Here is a 23,191-nt window from a genome sequence, read left to right on the forward strand (position 1 = left end):
AAATGTATCCCGTGTGTTCCAGTTTTTTTATCATTTTAGCAGAAGGTCTTTTATCTCTTTTTTGTGTTTGTGTGAGAACACATGTTCTGTAAATGTAAGTAATATTACATATATGACATATCTGTGCATGTGTATGTTTACTAAGATGTTTTTAAGTGACTGGTGATTCTGGGTTTCCAACTTGAGACCTCTTAGAGGGACTTGACTTTTCAGAGAGCCATGCTCTATTCTTCCTGACAATCAGGGTCATTATAGTACTTCCGATTAGGCAACCAAAATCTCTAGTTGCTTTCAAAAATATTGACATTTTATTTATACACACTATTTTCAATTCACAAAAAAGATCATAACATGACCGAACAGTTGACATGTAAGTGAAAGATTGGGAACACCAAGGATGGAGAGGAATTACTTATGGCTTGTCTCTATGGGGACACTTGGGAAAGTCAGGATATGTCTGCACTACAGAGACTACACTGGCATAGCCCCGTAGTGTAGACGCAGCCTACGCTGACAGAAGGGGTTTTTCTGTTGGTGTAGGTACACAATCTCCCTGAACAAAACACTTGAACTTTTAGGTCACCATAGCTACAGCTATAAGGCATATGAAAAATTCAGATTCCTGACCAAGGTAGCTATGCCAATTTAGCTGCATCTACACTGGGGGTTCTTTGATGGAAGAATGCTTTTGTCGATGTAAAAAGAAAAGGAGTACTTGTGGCACCTTAGAGACTAACCAATTTATTTGAGCATGAGCTTTCGTGAGCTATAGCTCACTTCATCGGATGCATACCGTGGAAACTGCAGCAGACTTTATATACACACACATATATATATATATATATATATATATGCTTTTGTCGATGTAGCTACTGTCAGTCAGGGAGGCGGTGTTCCTATACCATCCATCAGTATGGGCTGTCTTTGCACTTTGGGGTTATGCCAGCATAGCTATAGTTGATAGTCTCCATGGTGTAGATGTACTCAATGTCAGCTGTGTCAATGAAAGCCTTATTTCATTGTCATAGCTGTGTCTACACCTGGTGGTTACATCGCCAAGGGGTGTGTGGTTTTTTCACACCTCTGACCATGTAGCTATGCCAATATAACTCTTGAGGGTAGACCAGGCCTTAATTTGAATTAGCTTCTCAAGTAGATTAGTTAAATCATATTAAAACCCTGTATGTATGCTCTCATTCAGAATTAAAGCAACCTTAGTTTGGTTTAGTTTAATTCACTTTGAAATTAAAGCCGCTTTAATTCTGAATGTGTGTGTTTCCACACGGATTTAATTGGTTTAACTAATCCACTTTAAATGTACAGCGTTTTAGTTAATTCAGATTAATTTTTCCCAGTGTAGATGAGCCCTTAGATAGAAGTAATGGGATACAATTAAGAGAGGGAAAATTTAGGTTTGCTATCAAGGAAAATATCCTGCTGGTGAGAGTTCCTGGGCTAGAATAATCTCCAATGGGAAGTAGTGGAAGCACTTGTAACATGTTATAGTTAAACTGGATAAAGCACTAGAAATAGTTCTGCAGTGATGGGGGAAAAGACAAGGGCTGACTTGCACTGCTATGCACGGGGCCAGCACAGACCTATACACCGTATAATTCCCACTTAGGCCTATAGCAGGCACACAACATCAGAGTGCTTAACCAGTGTGAAATGGGAGGGTCAGATTGGCAGAAAATTGGACAGTTGTTGGGCCACTTCTGAAGGTGGAAGTCAGACTGAGTAAAGCAGCAGCAGCATGAGAGTCTCCTAACTCCCTGCCAATATCACCTCTGTTCTGGAGAGGGTAGTTCAGGCTCTGCGGTGAGCCTGGGTCTCTCTTCTGAGGCTGCCTGTCAGGGGTCAGATATGGGTAATAATTTTTTTTATGTGGACACTGGTCCAGTGGCTTACAGCTCATTACAGTCACTGTGCATCTGAATTGCTGCCTTCAACTAAAAGATCCTGCATTCTACTGCTAAAGTAAGGTAGGAATTAAATGATGTATACAGTCTGGTGCTGGCCCTCTGCACAGGGGTGGATTTCACCCCTAATCCTTTCCCAGCCACTGCAGAATTATTTCAAGTGCTTTTTTACATCTTCAGGACAAGGATTTTTGGATTTTGTTTGACTTTTTAATTTTAACCTGTTGCGAAGTATGTCACATGCTTACAGAGCTATAGAAAAAACAACAAACAGCTCAGACAACAGGGTTATGAAACCAGTTGGGAGAGAGAATTTCAGTGATAATCCAAAATGACTTGTAACAACATTTTTTCCCTCAAAGCACAAGGAAATAGAAACTAGACCAAAACAAAACCCCAAACAAACCTTCCAGGGACTAAGGCTGTTTGTAAGGCATTTAAAGCAGGAATGTCAACGTATATTCAAAGAGAGATGGAGCGAGGTCATGTTACAAGATTCTCTAACATTTGTATTGGGGGAGGGGAGAAAAAACCGCACAAACCCTGAGCTGAAGATTAAATGCATTCCATGGCAGTGTGATGGTGATACTAAAAATCCGATGTTCGTATTTTATGGGTGTTGTCTGCTAGCCAGCAAACCATATACTTATCAACTGGTAACTTGTTTTTCTGCAAACAGCTGCTGGTACAACGTTAACCACATTTGGGTTTGCAGTAGTTACAGTGGGTGAGTGTTTGTCGTCCCCACTCCACCAAGAAGGTGGCAGAATCCAGAAAGATATCCGCATAAACCATGAAGCTCCCTAAAAGCTATTTCGAGGAAACGAGGTATCGCAGTAAATTTCTTAGCCACATCAGGAATGATGGGTACCAAGTGAGGAACAGGGTACATCTGTCAAGGGTTCAGAGCACGAGGGGAACTGAAGAGTTCAAGTTCCTAGCTGAGGGCAAGAAGAGCTGTGTGTGTCACAATTCAATTAAAATCGTATTTCCAAAGTCTCAGGGTACAAAGGGTGGTTCTGGGGCTCAGGCCTCGGCCTGGAACAGGAAGTCGGGAGACCGGAATTTTATTCCTGGCTCTGCCACAAACTCCTAGACCTGATTTCCCACTCTCACTGGTTTGGCAGCAGTGTAACCCCATTGACTTCAGTAGAGATGCTTCTGAGTTGCAGTGACTTGAATGAGAGGAGATCCAGTCCCTGTAATTGCTTGCCTTCAAAACAGCAATGATGATACTGATGTTGCTGCAAGGGTGACTTCACTAATGTTTGTAAAGCACACGGTGCTCCTCAGATGGACGATTCTTCAGAAGGGCTGCAATATGTGGGTGCACAGATGCAAATTAACATCACAATAGACAGGGACAGAAGATTCTCTCATCCACCATCGAAAAGTGCCTTGAGACACAGCCAAAAAACAAAGGTAAACCAGCATTTCCAGAGACTCCCATTTAATGCATTAAGCAAATTTGTAAGATGCGATCTTTCTCTGAGCGCTGCTCTAGTTCAATCACAAATTGACTTGATGCAGAAATTGTTGGGTGAGATTCTCTGGCCTGTCTTATGAGTAGATGATTATCATCATCATCATCATCCTTCTGTTAAAATCTATCCATCTCTGCTGCTAAGTCTCCAAGAAGTTGCAGTTCAGTTCTACATCTTAAGGGGATGCTAAGTCAGTACAACAAAAATGTAACCTGCCTTGTAGGAGTTTTATCCCCAAGTGTACGCAGAACAATCAAAACAGCGTGCTTTATACATGTAAATGGCTAATGGTTTCATCCTTAAATGATCATGTCCTAGTTAAGCATGATGCTGTAGGAATAACAAGGGAGAATGTTGCCAGAAACACATTGGCCTGGTCATGCTGGGGTTTTGTCCTGATTTCAGGCACAAATGTAGCAGCTCTAATGTAAATTCTTACAGGCAAAGCTGCTGTTTGCACAGTGCATGAAACCAGGGTACGAGCTGCTGGTGCAAATATCCACTGCTGATGCACCGGAGATGGAATTGGGGCAAATCCCCAGACAAAACAATTCCTGAACAAAGTCTGAAATTGCGTCCTGACTGAGCTGAATCCATTGTTATACTTTGAGGTGAGTGAACAGAACCATGCTGTGTAACTTCTGCTGCTGTTCTTTTCCCCTCCCAGGTGTTTGGCTTACAGACCTCGTACATGTAGCAGCTCATGAAATTGGACATGCCCTGGGACTCATGCACTCCCTGAACTCTAATGCCCTGATGCACATCAATGCCACTTTAACCGGGAAAAAGACCATCTCCCAGGATGACATGTGGGGGATTCACAGACTCTATGGTGAGATGAGAGGAAAGGGTTTGTTTCTTGTAGCTGTTAGTGTAAAGAGCACCAGACTAAAGGCCTGATCCTGAGCAGCACTGATTTCCTGATGCCTATCATGGCTTCAAAATGACATTGCACTGCACAGCTGTCTACTGGCATTAAGGAATAGTGGGTCAGACTCACCTAGTGTCGTAGCTCCATTGAAGTCAATGGGATCAGACCTTCACCTGGGGCAAATTCACAGTTCCACTGAGGGTCCAGCCTAGTGCATTCACTGCCTGCCCATTGTTAACTAATGTAAATACAGGAAAGTGCACACTACTTATGTTCTTATTTAAGGCTGATTCCTACCCATGGCAGATCAAGCTCACACAATGTGATCCAATGTTGTTTTATTGCACATCACGTTCTTTCACATACAGAAATGGCACTTGTCCCTTTAATGCTTTGTCTCCTTTCATTTCAGGCTGCACAGACAGACTATTCGTATGTCCATCATGGACTCGGAAAGGTTTCTGTGAGACTCGTAGGAAGTTGATGAAAAAGCACTGTCCGTCCAGCTGTGATTTCTGCTATGGTATCAGCTCCTCTTCCAGGGTTAAGGGTCATAAGAGTTGACAGAGGGACAATGTTAAATTGTGTGAGCTATCTGAATGTTAGTGACAAATTACTGAATCCTTTGGTCTGGAAGAGTCTTGTTATCAGTGATGCCCTTAACACCCTTGCTTTGCCTATTGCATTTCAGCCCCAGGGCATGTTGTCTAGAGTATGGAAAAGTCTGCTGTCCTGGTCAGTGTTCCTCCTCTCTGATTTAACTTTATCCCAAGACCCTGAGAGTTTGTGAACACAAGAATTGTTCCATGTGCCTTGTGCTGCTTCCCTATCAGATCCTCTTGAGGGCAAAATTCAGAGGTGAGGTATTTGGTAGCATAATTTACATGGCGAGGTGGGAAAGTTGTGAGCTAAAGTTGGTTAGTCTAACTTGAACTTGACCCTCTAGATCTAACCCATCCCTTTGGAAATCTGAAACCAGGTAATTGCTTTGTTAAACAAATTTTAGGCTATTCCCCCATCTTATCAGAGAGGAAAAAGTATGTCATTAACTGCAGTTACTACACTTTGGCTTTGAAGAATGCAAGCCGATAGTTAGTGCTGAATTGCAGATTAGGTGTCGTTTGTTAATCATGCAGTAGGAACATATTTGTGAGCTCTAAGGTGCCACAAGTACTCCTTTTCGTTTTATATTTGTGAGCCTGGACTAAAGGAAAGAGGGCACTGGGGTTGTGTACCTCCATTCAGACTAATAACAAGTATGTCTTAGAACAGTATTTCAATGACAGTGATTACATTTTATGTAAACTGTTTCCCTGCACAGATTCTCCTGTAAATCCAGGACCTAGGATAAACCTTCCTCTACCCGCCCCCCTTCCGAAAAATCAGCAAATATCATGAGACTTGCGCTAAAATCACAAGTGTTGGCAAGGCTGTGGTGATAGAAAAAAGTCAACCAATGTCATCTTGTGCCATGTAAATGCACTGAGAGGATGTTATTTGTCTATGGAAATTATGATAAAGTAATGCCTTTCCAATACTTGCTTATTTAGGAGGAAGCTTTGAAGAACTACTATACAGAAAAGGAAATCTAAAAGGCAGTGTGGTTCCTCAAATACTGTTATCTTCAGCAATGCTTTCCAATGGCATAAACTGACTTAGCTATTTTTTTTCCCTCCTTCTGGTGGACAGAATTCCCTTTTCCAACAGTAGCACCAACTCTTCCTCCACTCAGGACGAAAACCAAGATTGTTCCTGAAGGCAGGAATGTCACCTTTCGCTGTGGACAGAAGATTATTCATAAAAAAGGCAAAGTTTAGTAAGTACTCTTCCCCCATTCCAATCATTTGGGACACGCTGCATTTTACAGACAAAAACAATATCAGACATCCAGAAATAATGCTCTGAGATGGGTTTTTCTTTGAATTAGTAGTGATTTCACTGGAGTAAAGTGTGTTCAGAACACTTTTCCTCATGGAAGTGACACTACAAAGTAGCAGTTTAGTCTGAGACCCATGGATTTAAGGCTTCTCTTTATAGCCATTAAAATTAGAATGTATCATTGATTATTTGTATTGCAGTAGTATTTAAGAGCCCCTGTCAGAGTGAGATGATGCTGCACAAAACAAAAACACGTTTTACACTTAAATTGTGCGGGACTAAGAACAGGTGGAGGAGCACAACAAACAATGTAGAATTTAACCCACCAGGGAATGCTAGAGCCCCTCCTCTCAATGTGGATGGGATGCTTTACTGAATGCAACAGTTAGCGTCAGGTGGTATTAGTTTGAATTTTTTTAAAGAACCCAGGATCTATGTGCAACACTATCAGAATGTCTCTCTTTCACAGTAGCTTATTTACTTCACTTAAATAGTAGGAACAATAACTCTAACCCCTAGGGAAATTTTCTGGTCTATGTTATACTAGAGTAGATCATCACAATGGTCTGTTCTGGCCTTAAATTGATGAATCTATAAAATTAATACTACTTTCAACCTATTGTGGCAAGTAACAAAGATTAGAAAGGGAAGAAAATCCTTATTTTTCACTTGGCTACAATGTGCATGACAGGGCTGTCTCTAGTCATTTTCACTGTCTCCCTGGGTCTTTCACAGGACAGAGCATGAGAATTGTGTTTTAAACATGATAAAATCACAAATACTGCCAGTAGGACTCAAATGGGGTCCTACTAATAACTCATTTTTAAAATTTTCAGATGTATTTAAAAATGCAGATAAACTGTGAAGTGCCTAACTCCCACTGATTTCAATGGGAATAGAGTACCTAACCTGCTTGGATGTTTTGAGAAGGTCGGTGGCACCTAACTACCTTTGTGGGTCTGGGTCTGGCCCTAACGAACTTAGGAAAATAGAATTTAGGGGCTTAAGTGATTTAGATCCAGATCTTCAAAAGGTATTTAGCTGCCTGATTCCTAGGGATTTAGGTTTCTTCTAGTGGCAATTTCAGACATGTCTAAGTCCCTAGGGAGGTAGAGGCTTTTGAAGTTTAATCTACATTTCAAATTGGTCTTGTCTGTGCTATGATACAACCCTAATACAAATTCTTATTACTGACAAGCCTCTTCAATGCACTTTGATCTATGCTGTATGTTTAACTCTCACTATTTTCCTTATGACAGCTGGTATAAAGACAAGGAGCTTCTGGAATACTCATATCCAGGTTACTTAGCCTTAAATGATGACCACATGAGCATTATTGCCAATGCAATTAACGAAGGAACCTATACCTGCATTGTGAAGAAAAAGCAAAGAATCCTGACTACCTATTCCTGGAGGATTAGGGTTAGACACTAACAAGGGTCTTGAATGAGGACATCAGTTACGGCTAGTTGTTTCAGACAAAAATCCCATCTTCTTCCGCATTTTATGTTTAACCTCCAGCAGAGCAACCCAGCTGCTACCAGGGGAGGGGCAAGAAAGTTGGACATTGGAGAAATTTTTCCAATGATCAAGAGTTTACTATCAAGCAAAAGAGGGGAAAAAAATCTTAAAGCCAAGATTACCCAGGTAATTGTAGATCATTTAAAAACTAACCAATCCACTGTATTAATGGAACCTGGCTTTAGAATAAAAATGGGTCACCAGCTTGATGTTGCAATAGCTTTGGATATATATTGGAAACAAAAGGACTGGTTAATGTTCCAGGGTTTGTCATGCTGTCAAGCATTTCTTTGTACTTTAACTTTCTAAAATGCCAATATATGGCAGCGGGGCTTGAAACAAAAGACTAATCCCTGGCTATATTCTACATGGATGCTGTTATTTGAGCACTGAAGGAGGTCTGAATGAGTTTTTCCAGGGAAAATTTCTCTAATTATTCCAAATGTTACATAACTAAAATAGCCAGGGAATGCGTCTTCCCCCTGTAAATGTTTCTGTGATTTGTATTTATCACAATGTGTTGTTTACCTCTGTCTGTAGCTTCCAAGCCTGCATCAGATGTCATTCTTAGATAAGTTACCAATAAATCACTATGGAAGTGCTTTTGTTTCTTGGATCAAGTAAACATCTGATGGATAATGGGACAGCCCCGCAACAGGGCATTGCTGTTTCTAGACAAAAACTATTACTTGGTTTTAATGCATACATCATTACTGATTATATATTATTCATCTCCTGCAAGTTCTATAGGTCAACTAGAGGACAGAGCCTTAGCCACTGTAAACTTGACTGTAGTGGAGCTAAGTTGCTTTACATCAGTCTAGGGTATGGCTCAAAGTAGGCCCTGTTCATCTTTCTACCACATTCCTTCCCCCCACCAAGACATAGGAACTATTTCTAATACTACTGCACTACCATTTACAGCTGGCTTAGAATAGAGTGTTCTCTGCCTGCAAACTACCTTCTTTCAGAGGGCTTTTCCCTCTCTCCGCTCAGGGAGTCCAATGACTGGTTGGTCCCTCCAACAAGTTTATCCTGTCCTGTTTTAAATGACTCAAGAACTAGGCTTTCCACCGCTGTTCTACAGTCAAATAGACCTTACCCTTCAGGTGTCTTTTTTTTTTCCTGTGCTCAAATTCTAAAGTGTGAATCTCCTTCCATCATTGTTGATGGTCAGGTAAAGGCCGCCAATAATATTATGGAAGTGCTGAAAACTCCTGTGTCTTTAAGAGGAGTTCCCCTTTTCTCACCCACCACCTGTTTTTTATCTAGGGCTACATAGATGGCTTCTGATGTACCATTTCTGACTATTCAGCCCAGAAGCTCACATTTGCTTTCTCTGCTGCCATACTTCATTGCCAGCTACTATCCTGGCTGTTGTCTATCACCATGTGGACATTGCTGCTTTCCTAGAAGTTTCCCATTGACCATACTTTTCATTTTAAAATAGTTCTAACACCCATCATATTTATTGCCCTGCCCTCATTGATGTTTGTAGTTGCCAAATGTAAAATATTCACATTTAACTAATGTGGAGTTTTACCCCTTTCTTGTAGGTAACCAAGATGGTAAATAAACCTACATCTAACACTAATCCCTGGCTCTGATGCATTTTCTTGCCATAAACTCTAAGAACGACTGTCCTGGCAGTTATATATCGGACCATGCTTGCATGCATTTCAGGAAAGACAACACTATTAATTCAAAGGCTGGATGATAATCTAGTGAAGTTCAGCAGTTAAACCTGGGGCAAGCAATAGGACAGGTGTGCGTGTTGAAAGATGTTTGCACTAGACAGATAGGTACAATTGTAAACTGCCCTATGGACAACTTATTTTGGAGTTGAGTTTAAAGCCTTTCCAAAGTGACATGTACTAAACTATGAAAAGCTGATCTTATTCCAGAAAAAGTGTGTCCACAGAGGGATGTATAATCTCACTTTAAATCCACACCTTTAACAGTATAGCTAACTCTAGGAATACCTTTCTAATTCCACATCTCCTGTCACCACCTCATTGTGCCCAAGTATATCACAGGGACAATTTTCCCACAGCTGCTGAGAGACTCAGTAACTGGCTCAGGCAATTTTTTTTTTAACATCTCCTATTCAGTTTAAGCATGGTGGAGCACAGGGAAATCATCATGCTTTATGATAAAGTTTTTTGTTTTACTCCCATTAACTGCTGCTGTAACTATGGTTCTTTCTAAAATTTCACGATTCATTTAACAACCACATGTGATGTTATGTCAATAAAATAGGCATCTTAAAGCTGCAGCAAACTCAAATTACAGAACCAGCTTTCTTCCATCAGTGTTACAACCAAAATGTTCTCAGGTTACTTACAGTGCTGTGGGGTTAAAGTGAACTTCCATCTACCCAGACAGAGACAAGAAGAGATCTGAGGAGGGAAAAGGAAAAAAAATAGGTGTTTCTTTTTAGGGTCTGGGGGTCAGTTTACAGCTAAATCTCACTTTCTGAGACTGCAGAGGCCCTACTGCATCAAATGTTTTGCTAAAAGTCCCTGCCTTGTCTCATGTTTGGGATTAACTGTAGCTCTTAGTTTCTCTTCCACCCATCACAGCGTGGATTTCAATCTCTCTATGCCCCAGCTCCCCATCTGTAATAGGTGGATAACATTTCCCCTGCCTAAGAGGGTTGTAAATTTATTAGTGTATGTGAGCTGCTCTGATAGCGTGTTACAGAAAGCCTATCAACAGAAACTCATGACACCCCTCCAGCCTTGCTTGTGGGCTGAGATCTGCTAACAGAGACCCCTGCTCCCAATGACATTTCACAGGGGTTCTGAGAGAGTGGATCCTGAAGGAGTAACAGCTGTGTGGTTTTGTTGTGGAGGGATGAGTATTTTGTTTATAGGCTTCCTGTAGAGCTAAAGTCTTCTGTTCAGCTGTTTTCCCACAGAGCCAGGCTGGCTGTTGCTCAGATGGATGGTGGAGGAGGGAATGCAGGAAGTGGCTTACTTAGCAAAGGAGAGGATCTGCAAACCATCCAGCCCTGCCCTACTATCTAGATGCCATTCATACACCAACTTTAACTAACCATGATGATTTCTCGAAGGGTAGAACAGGACTATGACAACAAACCTACTATATTTCTAGTCTTAGAATCATAGACTATCAGGGTTGGAAGGGACCTCAGGAGGTCATCTAGTCCAATCCCCTGCTGAAAGCAGGACCATTTTTTGCCCCAGATCCCTATATGGCCCCCTCAAGGATTGAACTCATAACCCTGGGTTTAGCAGGCCAATGCTCAAACCACTGAGCTATAGTCATTGATGGAATCTTTCTGGAAAAGCAAGATAAACACAAGCAAAACAAATTTAGAAATATTTCAGGCCTTCGAAGAGCAAACAAGTGCCAATCCCATTTTCCCCACAGTACAGGAAAAATCAGATATTTAAAAGCCTTGTATTCCCATTCCTATCACCCAACTTTGATACTAAAAACACATCACCATGGTGGAATTATAGTTAAATTTCACGTCTGCTGTTATAACAGTTGATTACTCTATCCTCAAAGCAAACTTTGTTAACAACATTGCAAAATGTGCAAGCATTACAAAAGTCCTTCCATTTCTGCTCATGCTCAGAGTAGAATCTGCACATTGGCCTGTGTTGAAAGCTTATGGAAACAACACCAGACTGAATTCAAATGCTTGAAAAGAGTGGTTCTGAACAAACTGTTTTCGAAGTATTTTCTTACCATAGTTCAGTTTTACAGAGCTTAAGATTTAAAAACAAAATTTACCCACCTTAAAGGCTCAGCTTTAATATGGAAAACACTTGGCCAGTCACATCCAAAATGTATATGTAGGGCCTATAAAAAAAAATATCAGATTTACGGCTGGGAAAACATGATTAGTATTTCACTATTATTTCTGTTTATTTGTACAAAATGGATTAACATGGGACTTGATTTTATCAAATTAATTTAGCTACTTTCTGAGGGTAGGGGAATAGAAAATAATCTTTTTTGTATGGACATGTCAAGCTAGGATCATACACAGTAAGCACTCCATATGGAAAAACAGACATTTTTGAATTAAAAGATTACGTGTTTTCTTTGCTTGTTTCATTAATCTGAGGCAGACCAACTGGAATGCTGCTCCACAGAGGCAAGTAGTAATATTCCCTTCCCCTGGAACATCTGGAATCACACACTTTTCAAAACCAGACAAAATTCCCATCTTAATCCAGCTAAATTTGTTTTACTAAAAAATCCTCTCTTGCTGGGAATCAGACTTTTCTATGTGCAACGTCCATTGGTGGCTATAGCCGCTGTTGCCAAGGGAACGATACAAAAGTTATGATGCGCAAAGTTTACAGTGGCATTTGACACACAATATAAAGTCACATTTTTAATCCTTTATCAGCTATTGTGCCGGTCACAGCCAGATGTTGTTCTGCTCTGCAGTCTGAGAGATGTAGTATGGAGTCTGCTTTTCCATACATTAACAACTGCCACATACTCACAATACAGTATGATCTTGCCAAAATTTTTAGTCTTGTTACCTGTCTGCTTCTGAAATTTCAGAAGCAGACAGGTAACAAGACTAAAAATTTCCTTCCCCTTCCCACCCCCATTCACCACAAATTAGAAAATTAGGCCTAAGAGAAAATATTTGATACACTTCTATTTTCCTCCAAGAATATTTTACTTTTAAAATTTACGACAATCTGTATATATAAAAATCCTGTTTCTAAGGCTCTGATCCAGCAAAGCACTTATTATGCTTAACTTTAAGCACATGAATAGTTGCACTGAAATAAATGGGACTACTCATATCATTCAAATTAAGCACTTTACTGGATTGGAGCCTAATTCTAATTGCATGAATGTCCAGCTTTTTATAGTATTCCTTTCTGACATCTCCGCTGAAAAGGATAGTTCAGTTATAAATTAGAAACGCAAAAGAGTACAACATTTCAGGACAATTCCTATGGAAGGCTAGTCTATGTAGGTGTTGGAAGGTAGCACTGTAAATTCAGTACACCTACCTTTTCTTTTGGGGAAAAAAGGGGAGACATTAACAAGACTACCTTCAGAAAATAATGATTTAAATCTTTTTGATTTATAAAAAGAATATTGCAGTTCTTGGTCTGCACCACAGCCATTATGAATATATACATACAGTAGGTCAATCCATCAGAAACCACTTGGGGCTCTCAGAAAAGGTCAGTAAGTATTAAGCGTGGCACAGAATAGGAGAGACATCAGAAATGCCTTTAGGGTTTCTTGCTGAAATAAGCAACTGAATTCAAAGAGATAATAATCTTTACAAAAGAGCTTTTCTACCTGTGCTGACAATATGCTTCAATTGTGTAAGCACAAATGGGGATGATGGAGAGAGAAAAATCTCTCTAAGTTTCCTCTCTAGAAGATTTAGTGCCACCACCATCCAAGTCTGGTGCAGGTGAAGAAAATGAAATCCTTCACACTGTTAAACAATTAAAAATGGATTTTAATTCTACAAATTTACAAGCAAAAAAATTAAAAAAAAAACAAAAAACAGTTCTGAGATTGTACTTCAAGTTTTCCTTTTTGAATTTTTGTAATGATCCTTGGCTTTTCGGATTAATTCATTCCAGTCCCCTGAATGAAATGCAGCAGTTATATTCCACACCCAGCAAGATGACATCTGGCTATTTCTGTGTAAAATACAGAGTCTTCCTGATGCGAAGAACAAAACTGGAGCACTTTGAAATCCATTCATCAACAGCACGGTTGAAGTCAAAGCTCTGTCTTTTTCCCCTCCTCATATTAAGTTTAAAACTTGAGGCTGAAGCCAGGTCCTGCTGCAGATGCTCCTTGATTTGTGGTAGTCAGGTGAAAACCTGTATCTTTCAGATCATCATCACCCTGTGAAAATGAATATATAATTCATGTGTTTATAAGTAAGAAATGTATGTCTCACTGTTCTAACACTACAATAAAAGCAAAGTGAACAATATTTATAAGATACAGGAAATACCATGTTAAATTTAATGGCCTCACCATTGAGCTCTAAGTGGAGTTTTATTCATGTTATTTAATCAACACCCCAGGGCTATATTTCCAAAAGGACTTCATTATAATTTCCTATTTTGGATGCTTGTTTTTGAGTGCCTTTATCTCTGAGCATGCAAAAACTATTGTGACTACACGATCTGCATTGGTAAATCAGCATATTAACCAACTGATCAAATACAGTTTGGGCACACCTGCCATTTGAGATTTTACACCCTCAAAATTATGGACATAGAAACTTTCGTCAGTCTGTTCACAGGTGATCAAAAGTAGCTTGAGCACAACCAATAAAATGTATTGTCTAACATATGCTGGACTTGGGAAGGGAGAGAAGAAAGCTCTGAATGAGGAGTCTGAAGAGTACAATGAGATTTTGCAGCGGATTCAAATGGCTATGGCTTCTCAAGTCAAGCTTAGCACATAGAAAGCCCAGAAAACGGAAAAGGTACGAGCCTCACTTTTCTGGACTATTCCCCTAGCCCCAATATTGGAGGAAGCAGGGCAGCTTCCCCCTCTGCACAGTGGTGCCTGCAATGTACCAGGCATGGGACTTCAGTCTTCATCCATGATCAAAATGCCACCACACTTGCCACATTCACTTTTTAAGAACAATGAACTTGCTAGTAAGTCTAATGATTTCAAACCCAATACGGTGATACAGTCCAGTCTATCAGTTTTCACAACAATAGCACCAGGAGACACAAGAAGGGACAGTAGGAGATTCTATGCTGGATTACCTCAAAATTTGGCTCTTTACCAATTTGGGAAACTTACCAATTGACTATACCCAAGTCCTCCCTCTGGAGGTCGTGGGCTTGTGCCGCGCTTAACTCTTTGTTGTTCACTTTTTGCTGGCCATGTTGGAAACATGGATGGGTCAATAGGAAGGGGAGTCTCTCGGAAATACTCATGCTTCAAACCATCTTCAGCAGTGATTCTTCTGCCTGGATAGTATGTCAAGAACCTGAAAATTATTCAAAGGGATGGAGTGGGACGGGGTTTAAAAAAAAAAGCAGAGAAAAGGGGAAAAATTAGCTCAAAGGGGAAAAAAATATGCAGACATCCAGTTTAAGATATTCCCATTTTCTGAAAAAGGATTATTTTTAAAAGTAAATAAAAACTGGAACTTTACATTAAATTATTTTTCAGGGGTACCAACACCATACACACTCAGCACCACTAAAGTAAAAAATAACCCTTTTTGAAGATACATTTGTTGAGTTGCAGAGATCAGGAAAAGCATCTGGATGAATGAGTAGTCAGATATAGCTTAGAAAGGATCTAAAGTGGTTCAATTAACACAATTTTATATGTTGCTTCACTCTGTAGTAAGGATGACTCTTACACAATTCTGTAATATAACCTGACCAGTCAATCTGTGGTCAACTATTTCAAGCACTTAACAGTACAAAAGGTTTGTCTCTATTGTGCCATATACCAAGCTTAGCATAATATGACCATCATACTGCAAACATTTGGAGCGAGAGAGAAAGAGAGATTGGTCCCTCTGACTTCAATAATATGTGTAAAGTTTAGCTTGTGCAGGACCAGGGCCTACATACATGCATCCTGCACTAATGATCTCTTCTAAGAGACAAACCCATCTTAACCTAAGTAATTGTGAGTTATACAGCACTGTACTGACAACCATCTTTACTAGGACAGACTTTGGCAGGTTACTTAAGGGATTCGAAGTAATATTGTTATACTCATTCCAAAGAAAAATAAGCAACAGCTGATTGGCATGTTTAGTGGCTAAACTGAGAGGACTGAAAATCCTCTTTTACAAAGGATGGACACAGACTTTCCATAGAACCTGGTACCATCTGTCCTTTCCAGGTACATACACATGGCATGAAATCTAGGAGAACTTTTTAGGGGAAAAAACCCCTCAAGCCATTGCCAGCATCCTTTAAAAAAAAAAAAAAAGGAGGAGGAGGAGGAGAAGAAGAAGGGCAGGGAGAGACAGGGATCAGGGGATCAGGGATCTATGGATAGAACTAATTATGAAGACAACAAGAACAGCTGATTTAACAGAATTGACAAAATACAGATGACTATTTTCTCCCCTAGCTTTCCACTTTCCTCTTATGAATTCTAAGATCTGTTTCCTTTTCCTTCCCACCCCCTCCAGTTTAACTGTAACATTATGACTTCACTGTTGATATCAATGGCCATCAGTAAGCTGCAAGAGGGAAGACTCACAGGACAGGATAATTAAATGCAATATGAATGATCTAAACTACTACTTGGAAAACAAACATTATATTTTAGGACTCCAGTCCTTGGCTCTGCCAGCACAGTGGAGTAATAAGAGGTGTTACATGTCAGGATTCAGGTTCACTAGAGGTAGCTATGTGCAGGCCAAGAATAGAATTTAGGGAGTTGATAATTCAAGAGACTTGAGATGCATCAGTCTCACCTTCCTGAGAAATTAAATTAACCAAAAAGAAAGCCATGCCTTGATGCAGGACTGTAGAAATTCTCCATAATTATAGATCTGTAATAAATGGGTTCTTCCACTATTCCTATAGAAATTTACACTTACTTGTTCATGAGATCAAAACCTGGATCAGAAAGGAGTGCCCCAAACCTCTTGCGTAAGTTGTTATAGGGATACTCTGTGAATGTCATCTTCTTTACAGCTGGCAGTTCATTGTACCCAGGCCAGATTTTCTCACTGGGGGTACCCAGGTCCTGCAAATCAAAATATTATCTTAGAAGAACATACACACCGCAGTGCATCTTTCTTGTTCCTTCCACATATATGATTTGATAAATATCAAAACACATAAAATAAAAGCACAATCTTTAACAACATATTGACCACATGTATATGCTGAACAACAGAAGGCTCTGTTATATCTATATCAGAGCTGGGAGGCGGTGTTAATTTGCTTACTATATCCTTCTAGAGCAGTGCTGGGCTACAACAATTATCAGCGACTCCAAGAGCATCAGTTACCTTAAAAACTTTGTTAATCTGGTCAATTTCTGATTTTCCTGGAAACAGCGGTTTCTGAGTTAATAATTCTCCAAATATACAACCTACTGACCACATATCTATTGCAGTGGAGTATTCCTGAAAATAGATAAAATGTACAAATTACAGGTGGAATTACTTTACTAGACACGGTTTGCCAACCAACTTAATGATGATATGATTACTTTGGTCACTGTACATCATAATTATTTCACTGCATGTGAACCATGCATATTCTCAAGTAGAAGTTACTATGGATGATAAAATAGTTACTTATTATACACAGGAACATCACATACTGAAATGTGACACTCACAAAAATGTTTTTCTCTCACCCCATGTTGAGAATCATTCCCATCACAACTAGCAGAGGGAGTCCTAGCCACTGCCCTATCATACATTAGCACTGTGTTCTGCATTTGACCCCTCTGCCCCAAGAATAGTCTCCGTTTAAGGGGCAAAAATCTGATCACAACAGTAGAACTCTCTTCCTAAACAAAAGTAGTCTTTTCACCTGTAACAGCCTGACATATTGCACAGCCCCTGATTAATAAGATATGGTGAAAATCTTGGACCCAGAGCATAGGTTCTCTCTAACTCTTACACCATCTACTTTTGTGATTCTTGCAATGGTTTTTCTCCCAACCCACATTCTACTAATCAGACCACCAGCTAGAGTTTCATAAAGGCCTCTTCCAAGCCTGCAGTATGGATCAGCTAAACAGCGGGTGGACATCGTGATCGAAGTGGTGCCAAATGCTTTGCTTTGCTGTTTAAAGCTGTGCATCAAGCTTCCACACGTTGTAGAGAATGGGAGTAAGATGCCCCGCCCCCACTGTCCCCTCCCCATCTCCAAAAATCAAGCAATCCAGTTCCCTATATGGCACTGATGAACATCACCAGTCTCTAACAGTAAAACCCTGGTAGTTCGCTCCTATTAATATTCCAAAGAAGAACAGTTACACCCATCCACCTCTCTTCGGAAGCATGTAACCTTTTCCGCTTATGGGAAACCAAGTAAACTTTCCTCCACTAAATTAGCAATTACAGTATGGTTTCGGCTCCATATTTTTCCATCTCTAAATCATGAAAAATCATCCATGCATACTTTGTAGGTCAACTGCAAAATAAATAAGGGGAAAAAAATCAAGGTGCTATTAAGACTAACTGCCATCTTAGTTCACAGATAGACAGAACAAAGCATACCTTGGCGCCAAGTAACAGCTCTGGTGCCCTGTACCATAGTGTCACAACTACTGGTGTGTAAGGCTTCAGAGGTGACCCATACTCTCGGGCCAGTCCAAAATCTCCAACCTGAATGAGAATGGATCATCATTAGCACTAGCCACTAAAAAACGCACAGTAGAAGCTGGTGTCATCTACAATGCCAGTGTGCATTGTGCAGTCATTTTCCTCCACCCTCACTCCCTTAAAAAAAGTTATTCTGCTAATTCCTTGCAAACTTAAACCACTGATTTAAGTTAGTCTTGTAAAATTCTGTTTGCTCCCTCATCCAAGGCGAGTACTTTATTTTGACTGGTAAGGCAAATATAATTTGTTTTTTTTCCATTACTGACCATCATGACAAAGGTCTAGTAGATTTTCTCCCTAGGCTGGTAAATTTTCATGGCAGAAAAAAAATATTAGATGGTGCTAATTGCAATCCCATAACAAACAGCAAAATTTCATATAGTGTGAAAAAGAGCTGTCTTCTTTAGGAAAGGACACAGTATAGGCTGCACACTACATTAATACCCTAAGGTTTCTGAATAATAGTTACTTTGTAATTTTGCCTCTGGATATTAGAGCTGTGAAACTGCGGAAGACTGTTATATCCTGATCCTACTTGTTACATACCCTTCCAGTATTTTTTTTAAATAAATTAAATATGTATAATCTGTCCCCAAGAATGAATACCCACCTTTTAATGTTATTTCCTTCAACAGGAAGAAAAATATTACAATTTAGAACTTATACAAGTACTTTTCAATTAATGTATTAAGTCTTACAATATCCTTGGGAGTTAAAAAAAGTGTTATCCCTATTTTACAGATGGAGAAATTGAGGCACAGAGACTACACAACTTATTTAAGGTCACACATGTAGTAAGAAGAGGGCCTGAAACATAAGGTCTTGTATTAGAGGCCTGATATGAGGCCTGAGTTAAGGTAGTTAAAACCTTGCTGATATGAAGCAAAGTCAAGTAATGAGCAAGAGGCAGGCCCTACTCACAGAATTTGGCAAGCATAGGGCTGATATTGCAAAAACACATACTCCTAAGAGGTGCTAGGCACAAAACACTCACGTAAACACATTCCAGAAGGGTGGTACCAGAACACCCCAATAACCACACTCCCCAAAGATAACAGGAACATGCGGACCGATCTTAAGGATAGGGTCAGGATGACAGCATGATGAATAGAGATGTTTTGATCGAACCAACAGGTACAAGGCAATGTGTGGCGCCCTAATACATCAGAGGGTGATGCGTAACTTGTTTGTATTGGTGTCTAAAGATGTATCTCAGAGGAAATGTCTTTGTCTGGCCTAGGAGATAGTGGAAAGTCCCACCACTAACTGAGCCAGTCCATTGTCACGAGCATATACGAGTATACCTGTAACCATTGAGCTAGGGCATTAGCACCGTGCTTTGTCAGCAATAAACCTGACCAAGCACCTTTGATACGAACCAAGTCTGTGGATTTATTGGGTGGTTCACTCAAAGTCTGATGTGCCAGCTGTCTGCGCAAAGCTGGGAGAACACGCACATGGCCAAACATCTGACAACAAACACATATGGTCTATAGCACAGCTGGGAAAAGAACCCTGATCTGGCTCCTAGTTATGTTGTTATAAAAACAAGACAGTATTTCCCTTGACCACTAAACCATGTTTATTTATTAGTCATATCCTAGCATAAATCGTACAACCATGACAGGGCAGTCTTTGTATCTAATGGAAAATTTTATTCTATTTTGCAACAGTAGGTTTTCTTGCATGCTACAGCTGCAAGAATGGAAATGCAACACACTATCCAGATATTAACTGCTATGATGCAATGAAGTTCAAGGCCTTTAAAAAAACAAAACAAACACACACTGGATCCTTACTTTTAAAATGCCTTTATGACTCAGCAGCAAGTTGGAGGTCTTCAAGTCCCGATGAAGTATCCAGTTGTCATGAAGGTGCTTGACTCCACGCAATAACTGAATCATCAAAGTTTTCACTTCACCTGGAAGGATGAAAGAAAGAACCTTGTGTGTTCAGTTGAAAGATGAAGTCTACTAGTACTATGCTTTTTGAAACAGTTAAATCAAGAGCATAGAACAAAACATACATAACCAAAAAAAGTACTAGTTATGCATTTAATTATTAAAAAAGAACCAACTAGTTTACAGGATTAAGGGGAAGAAAGCAGGGGCTTTTATCAATATGGACCAAATCCTGATCCCACTGAAGTCAATTCAAAACTCTCAATGACATAAATGGTATCAAGATTTGGCTACAGAATTTTAGCACAAGATAGTGAATGAAATGTGTTCAATTTAGTGTTTTCAGCACAGCCCATGCAGAACAGGCATTTCTCACAATGCCTAGGTGACTGTCAAACAAATCAGATAACGCTAACATGTGCCTAAGTTAGCAGAGACAATGGAATTGCTTTTCAAGGGTACAGAGTAATTCTTCCAGGAGCATCTGAGGAAGCTCACACTGCAGCACATTCAGATGGGAGGAATATGGTGCAGTTCTGGGTACAATTAGTTAAATCCCCAAATATTTCATTTTTCAGGGACTAATCTTGTTGCATAAAGTTAAGAGAAGGAAGTCTTGAATACCTGTGTTTCCAGCTTTCCCATGACACCTAATATTTGAAGTGAACTAACTAACTAACTAAAGTAAACCTGCAACCCTAATTAATCAATCAAGGAAACTTCCCCATCAGTTTATATATTTGCTTCATCATCATCCATCATCATATATCTTGCAGTAGCATCCAAAGGCCCTGAGCATCATCAAGGCCACATCATGCTAAGGGCTGCATATATAAACAAACATAGGCTGGAATTTTCAAAAGAGCCTAAGATAGTTGACTACCCTATTGAAACTGAATGTGAATTGGGTACCACACTCCCCATAGGCTCTTTGCGAATCCAAACCATAGATTCTTGGGAGACGCTCGTATATTATAGTGATGGTCACTGATCTAAGCTTCTAAATAGAGAGGCTAGACAGACAGGTAGAAAGATGAAACAGTCCCTGTTCCAAAGAGCTTTCAGAAACAGTTCCATCTTAATGATATATTCTGTCACACACTAAGCCAAAAATGTGTCAGTATAATTCAGGGACATATTATATTGATGTTCTTGTAATTCACATGATTTTAGCTTGGAAAGTTAAAGGATGCTAGGAAATACAGTACCTGGTAAAAATGGCTGTTTCATGGTTTCCATCAGACTTTTGAGGTCATGTTCTACATAATTCATTACGATATAGATTTTATCCATATTACTGCCCACAACAATTTCCTAAGAACAAATACAGCACATTATCAAGGAAACCAAGCAATATTTATAAGTGGTTAAGGATGACTGGCAGGAATGTATTAGCAGGTAAAAAAAGGGACATCAAATTTATAAAATTCACAAGAAATGTATGACACTGAAGTGTTTAGACAAGTTCATTTTTTATAGCTTTTAAACAGATTTTATAGACAAAAATGAGCTATTTGATTATACGAGGCACACAACTGCAAACTGAAAGAAACAAGCTCTAATGAGCAAATACTGTACTTAAATCAGACCATTATAGGGCATTTTAACAGTCAAAGAGTAACACTTCAAGAACAAAATTAATGTTAATATAAAAGTATTGGTGGTCTTACTCTAACAGTGACTATATTTGGGTGCTGTGCTTTCAGAATGGTGTTTATTTCTCTAAGAGAGGTAATGGGAAAGCCTTCTTTTTCCTTTTCCATTTTCAGTCGCTTCAGAGCCACAATTTCATCTACAAAGAAAATAATATCTTAAATACAGAACCCAAATTAAATATCTAATCAAAGACAGGTTAAGAGGCCACTTACAGCACAGTAAATATTTTACTATCTTTTTCAAAGGAAGTCCTTATCCAGGCATTATATTAGCTTGTGCGTTAAAGACTGGACTAGACTGAGGTCATGGATAAGAATAAAATCCAAAGCAATTTTTTCCCTCACATCATTTCCTAGGATTGCTGATTATAGGTTTTATTACAGTTCAATAAAATACAAATGGAAAGAGAAAAAACAAAACTACTACTGTACTATATGATTTGCCTCTCATACAAACATTGAGTTAACTTGCTGGAAGGAAAGAAATGCATCTTGGGTTAAATTCACTTCTATGAAGAAGGCCAGCACCACTTAAAGCCTCAGAATATTAGTGTGAATTATCTGCATTGTGCTAGCACTTACGGGTTCAAATCTGGAGTCAGGACCCCATTGTGCTAAGCACTGTAAAACACATACCAAAAAAGGCAGTCTCTGTCCCAAAGAGCTCACAGTGTAAAAGTAATACAGGATTTAAACGAGGAATAGGCTTTATGCTAGTCCCTGCAGAGGTGAATTTTTCCTCTTATGAATTAATTCTATGAGGTAAGAATATAAAATTAACAGTTAAAATGTGAATCATTAGATATTAAAGTACCCCTATTTATTATATATGTCAATTACAGCGATCAAAGATATCTTTGGCGTGTTGCGGTGGTGACTTGCATAGATCCGGAAGTGAGTGAGCACTTACAGTCAAGCAGACAATGGTAGCTCTCCTTTTGTAAACCATTTCAGAGAGTAATGTTAATGTCAGCCTCAGAGGAAGGCTACATGCCAGGTAGGCTAGAGAAGGAAGTGGCCACTGTAGCTATATAATACAAGCAATGAATTGAAAGAAAATAATACTTTCCATTTGTATAATTCCTTTTCATAGAGGATTTTAAAACACTTAAAAAAAACAATGAATTCTCACTCTGTAAGGATGGTATTACCCCAAACTTGTAGATGGAGGAATTGAACGTTTAAGTTACAGCAAGTGAGTGTTAGAACTGGGAACAACCATAAGTCCTGTCTCCAAGTCTTCTGATCTAAATATCAGAGCAAACCTCCTCTTAACAAATCGCTCGTTTTGCTCAACACGATAAAAGTTTACAAATGACAGGGTTTGTTTTTTGTTTTTTACCGCCTGTCAGATATATTTTAACACATATAAATTTTAAATTTATATATCTATATATGTGCCTTCTGGTGAAAACAGTCAGCTTGCAGGAAAGCAATGTATTATTTGTGACAGCAGCAATAGGGGGAATCGTATCAGAGATGATAAAACAGTTTGCATCTTGCTGTGTCGGCTGCTGTGCACAATGAAAAGAAGAAGTGACACAGTACTAACACTACATATGTTATTACAGGGTTAAATTAGATCCTTCTTCCAGTTGATAAGTCACTAAAAAAAAGGGGGTGTGTGCGCAAATTAGCTTACAT

General features: G+C 39.4%; 2 protein-coding genes across 15 annotated transcripts in view; one reads left to right on the plus strand and one right to left on the minus strand.

Annotated features, from left to right (window-relative positions):
* Positions 1 to 9,267, plus strand: part of MMP23B (matrix metallopeptidase 23B) — a 28,576-nt gene extending 19,309 nt beyond the window's left edge. The window contains 4 exon segments of the mRNA XM_073317048.1: positions 4,071 to 4,235; positions 4,687 to 4,797; positions 5,964 to 6,090; positions 7,412 to 9,267. Of these exon segments, the coding sequence (XP_073173149.1) occupies positions 4,071 to 4,235; positions 4,687 to 4,797; positions 5,964 to 6,090; positions 7,412 to 7,586 (578 nt within the window). The 3' untranslated portion in view covers positions 7,587 to 9,267.
* The window catches only part of LOC140900194 (cyclin-dependent kinase 11B), a 42,698-nt gene continuing 19,789 nt past the window's right edge, over positions 283 to 23,191 (minus strand). For 10 of the 14 annotated variants that reach the window (XM_073317038.1, XM_073317037.1, XM_073317034.1 and 7 more), the window contains 10 exons: positions 21,563 to 21,684; positions 21,101 to 21,206; positions 19,791 to 19,912; positions 17,887 to 17,994; positions 16,663 to 16,779; positions 16,246 to 16,394; positions 14,472 to 14,661; positions 12,987 to 13,550; positions 11,443 to 11,507; positions 283 to 10,072 (listed from right to left, as the gene is read on the minus strand). In XM_073317038.1, coding sequence (XP_073173139.1) covers positions 13,458 to 13,550; positions 14,472 to 14,661; positions 16,246 to 16,394; positions 16,663 to 16,779; positions 17,887 to 17,994; positions 19,791 to 19,912; positions 21,101 to 21,206; positions 21,563 to 21,684 — 1,007 coding nt within the window. In that variant the 3' untranslated portion in view covers positions 283 to 10,072; positions 11,443 to 11,507; positions 12,987 to 13,457. The remainder of the gene's footprint in view (positions 10,073 to 11,442; positions 11,508 to 12,986; positions 13,551 to 14,471; positions 14,662 to 16,245; positions 16,395 to 16,662; positions 16,780 to 17,886; positions 17,995 to 19,790; positions 19,913 to 21,100; positions 21,207 to 21,562; positions 21,685 to 23,191) is intronic. The other 4 variants (XM_073317026.1, XM_073317027.1, XM_073317025.1 and 1 more) reach the window with 4 other exon arrangements.

The sequence above is a fragment of the Lepidochelys kempii genome, chromosome 18 (genome assembly GCF_965140265.1).
Source record: "Lepidochelys kempii isolate rLepKem1 chromosome 18, rLepKem1.hap2, whole genome shotgun sequence".
Classification (NCBI taxonomy): Eukaryota; Metazoa; Chordata; order Testudines; family Cheloniidae; genus Lepidochelys; species Lepidochelys kempii.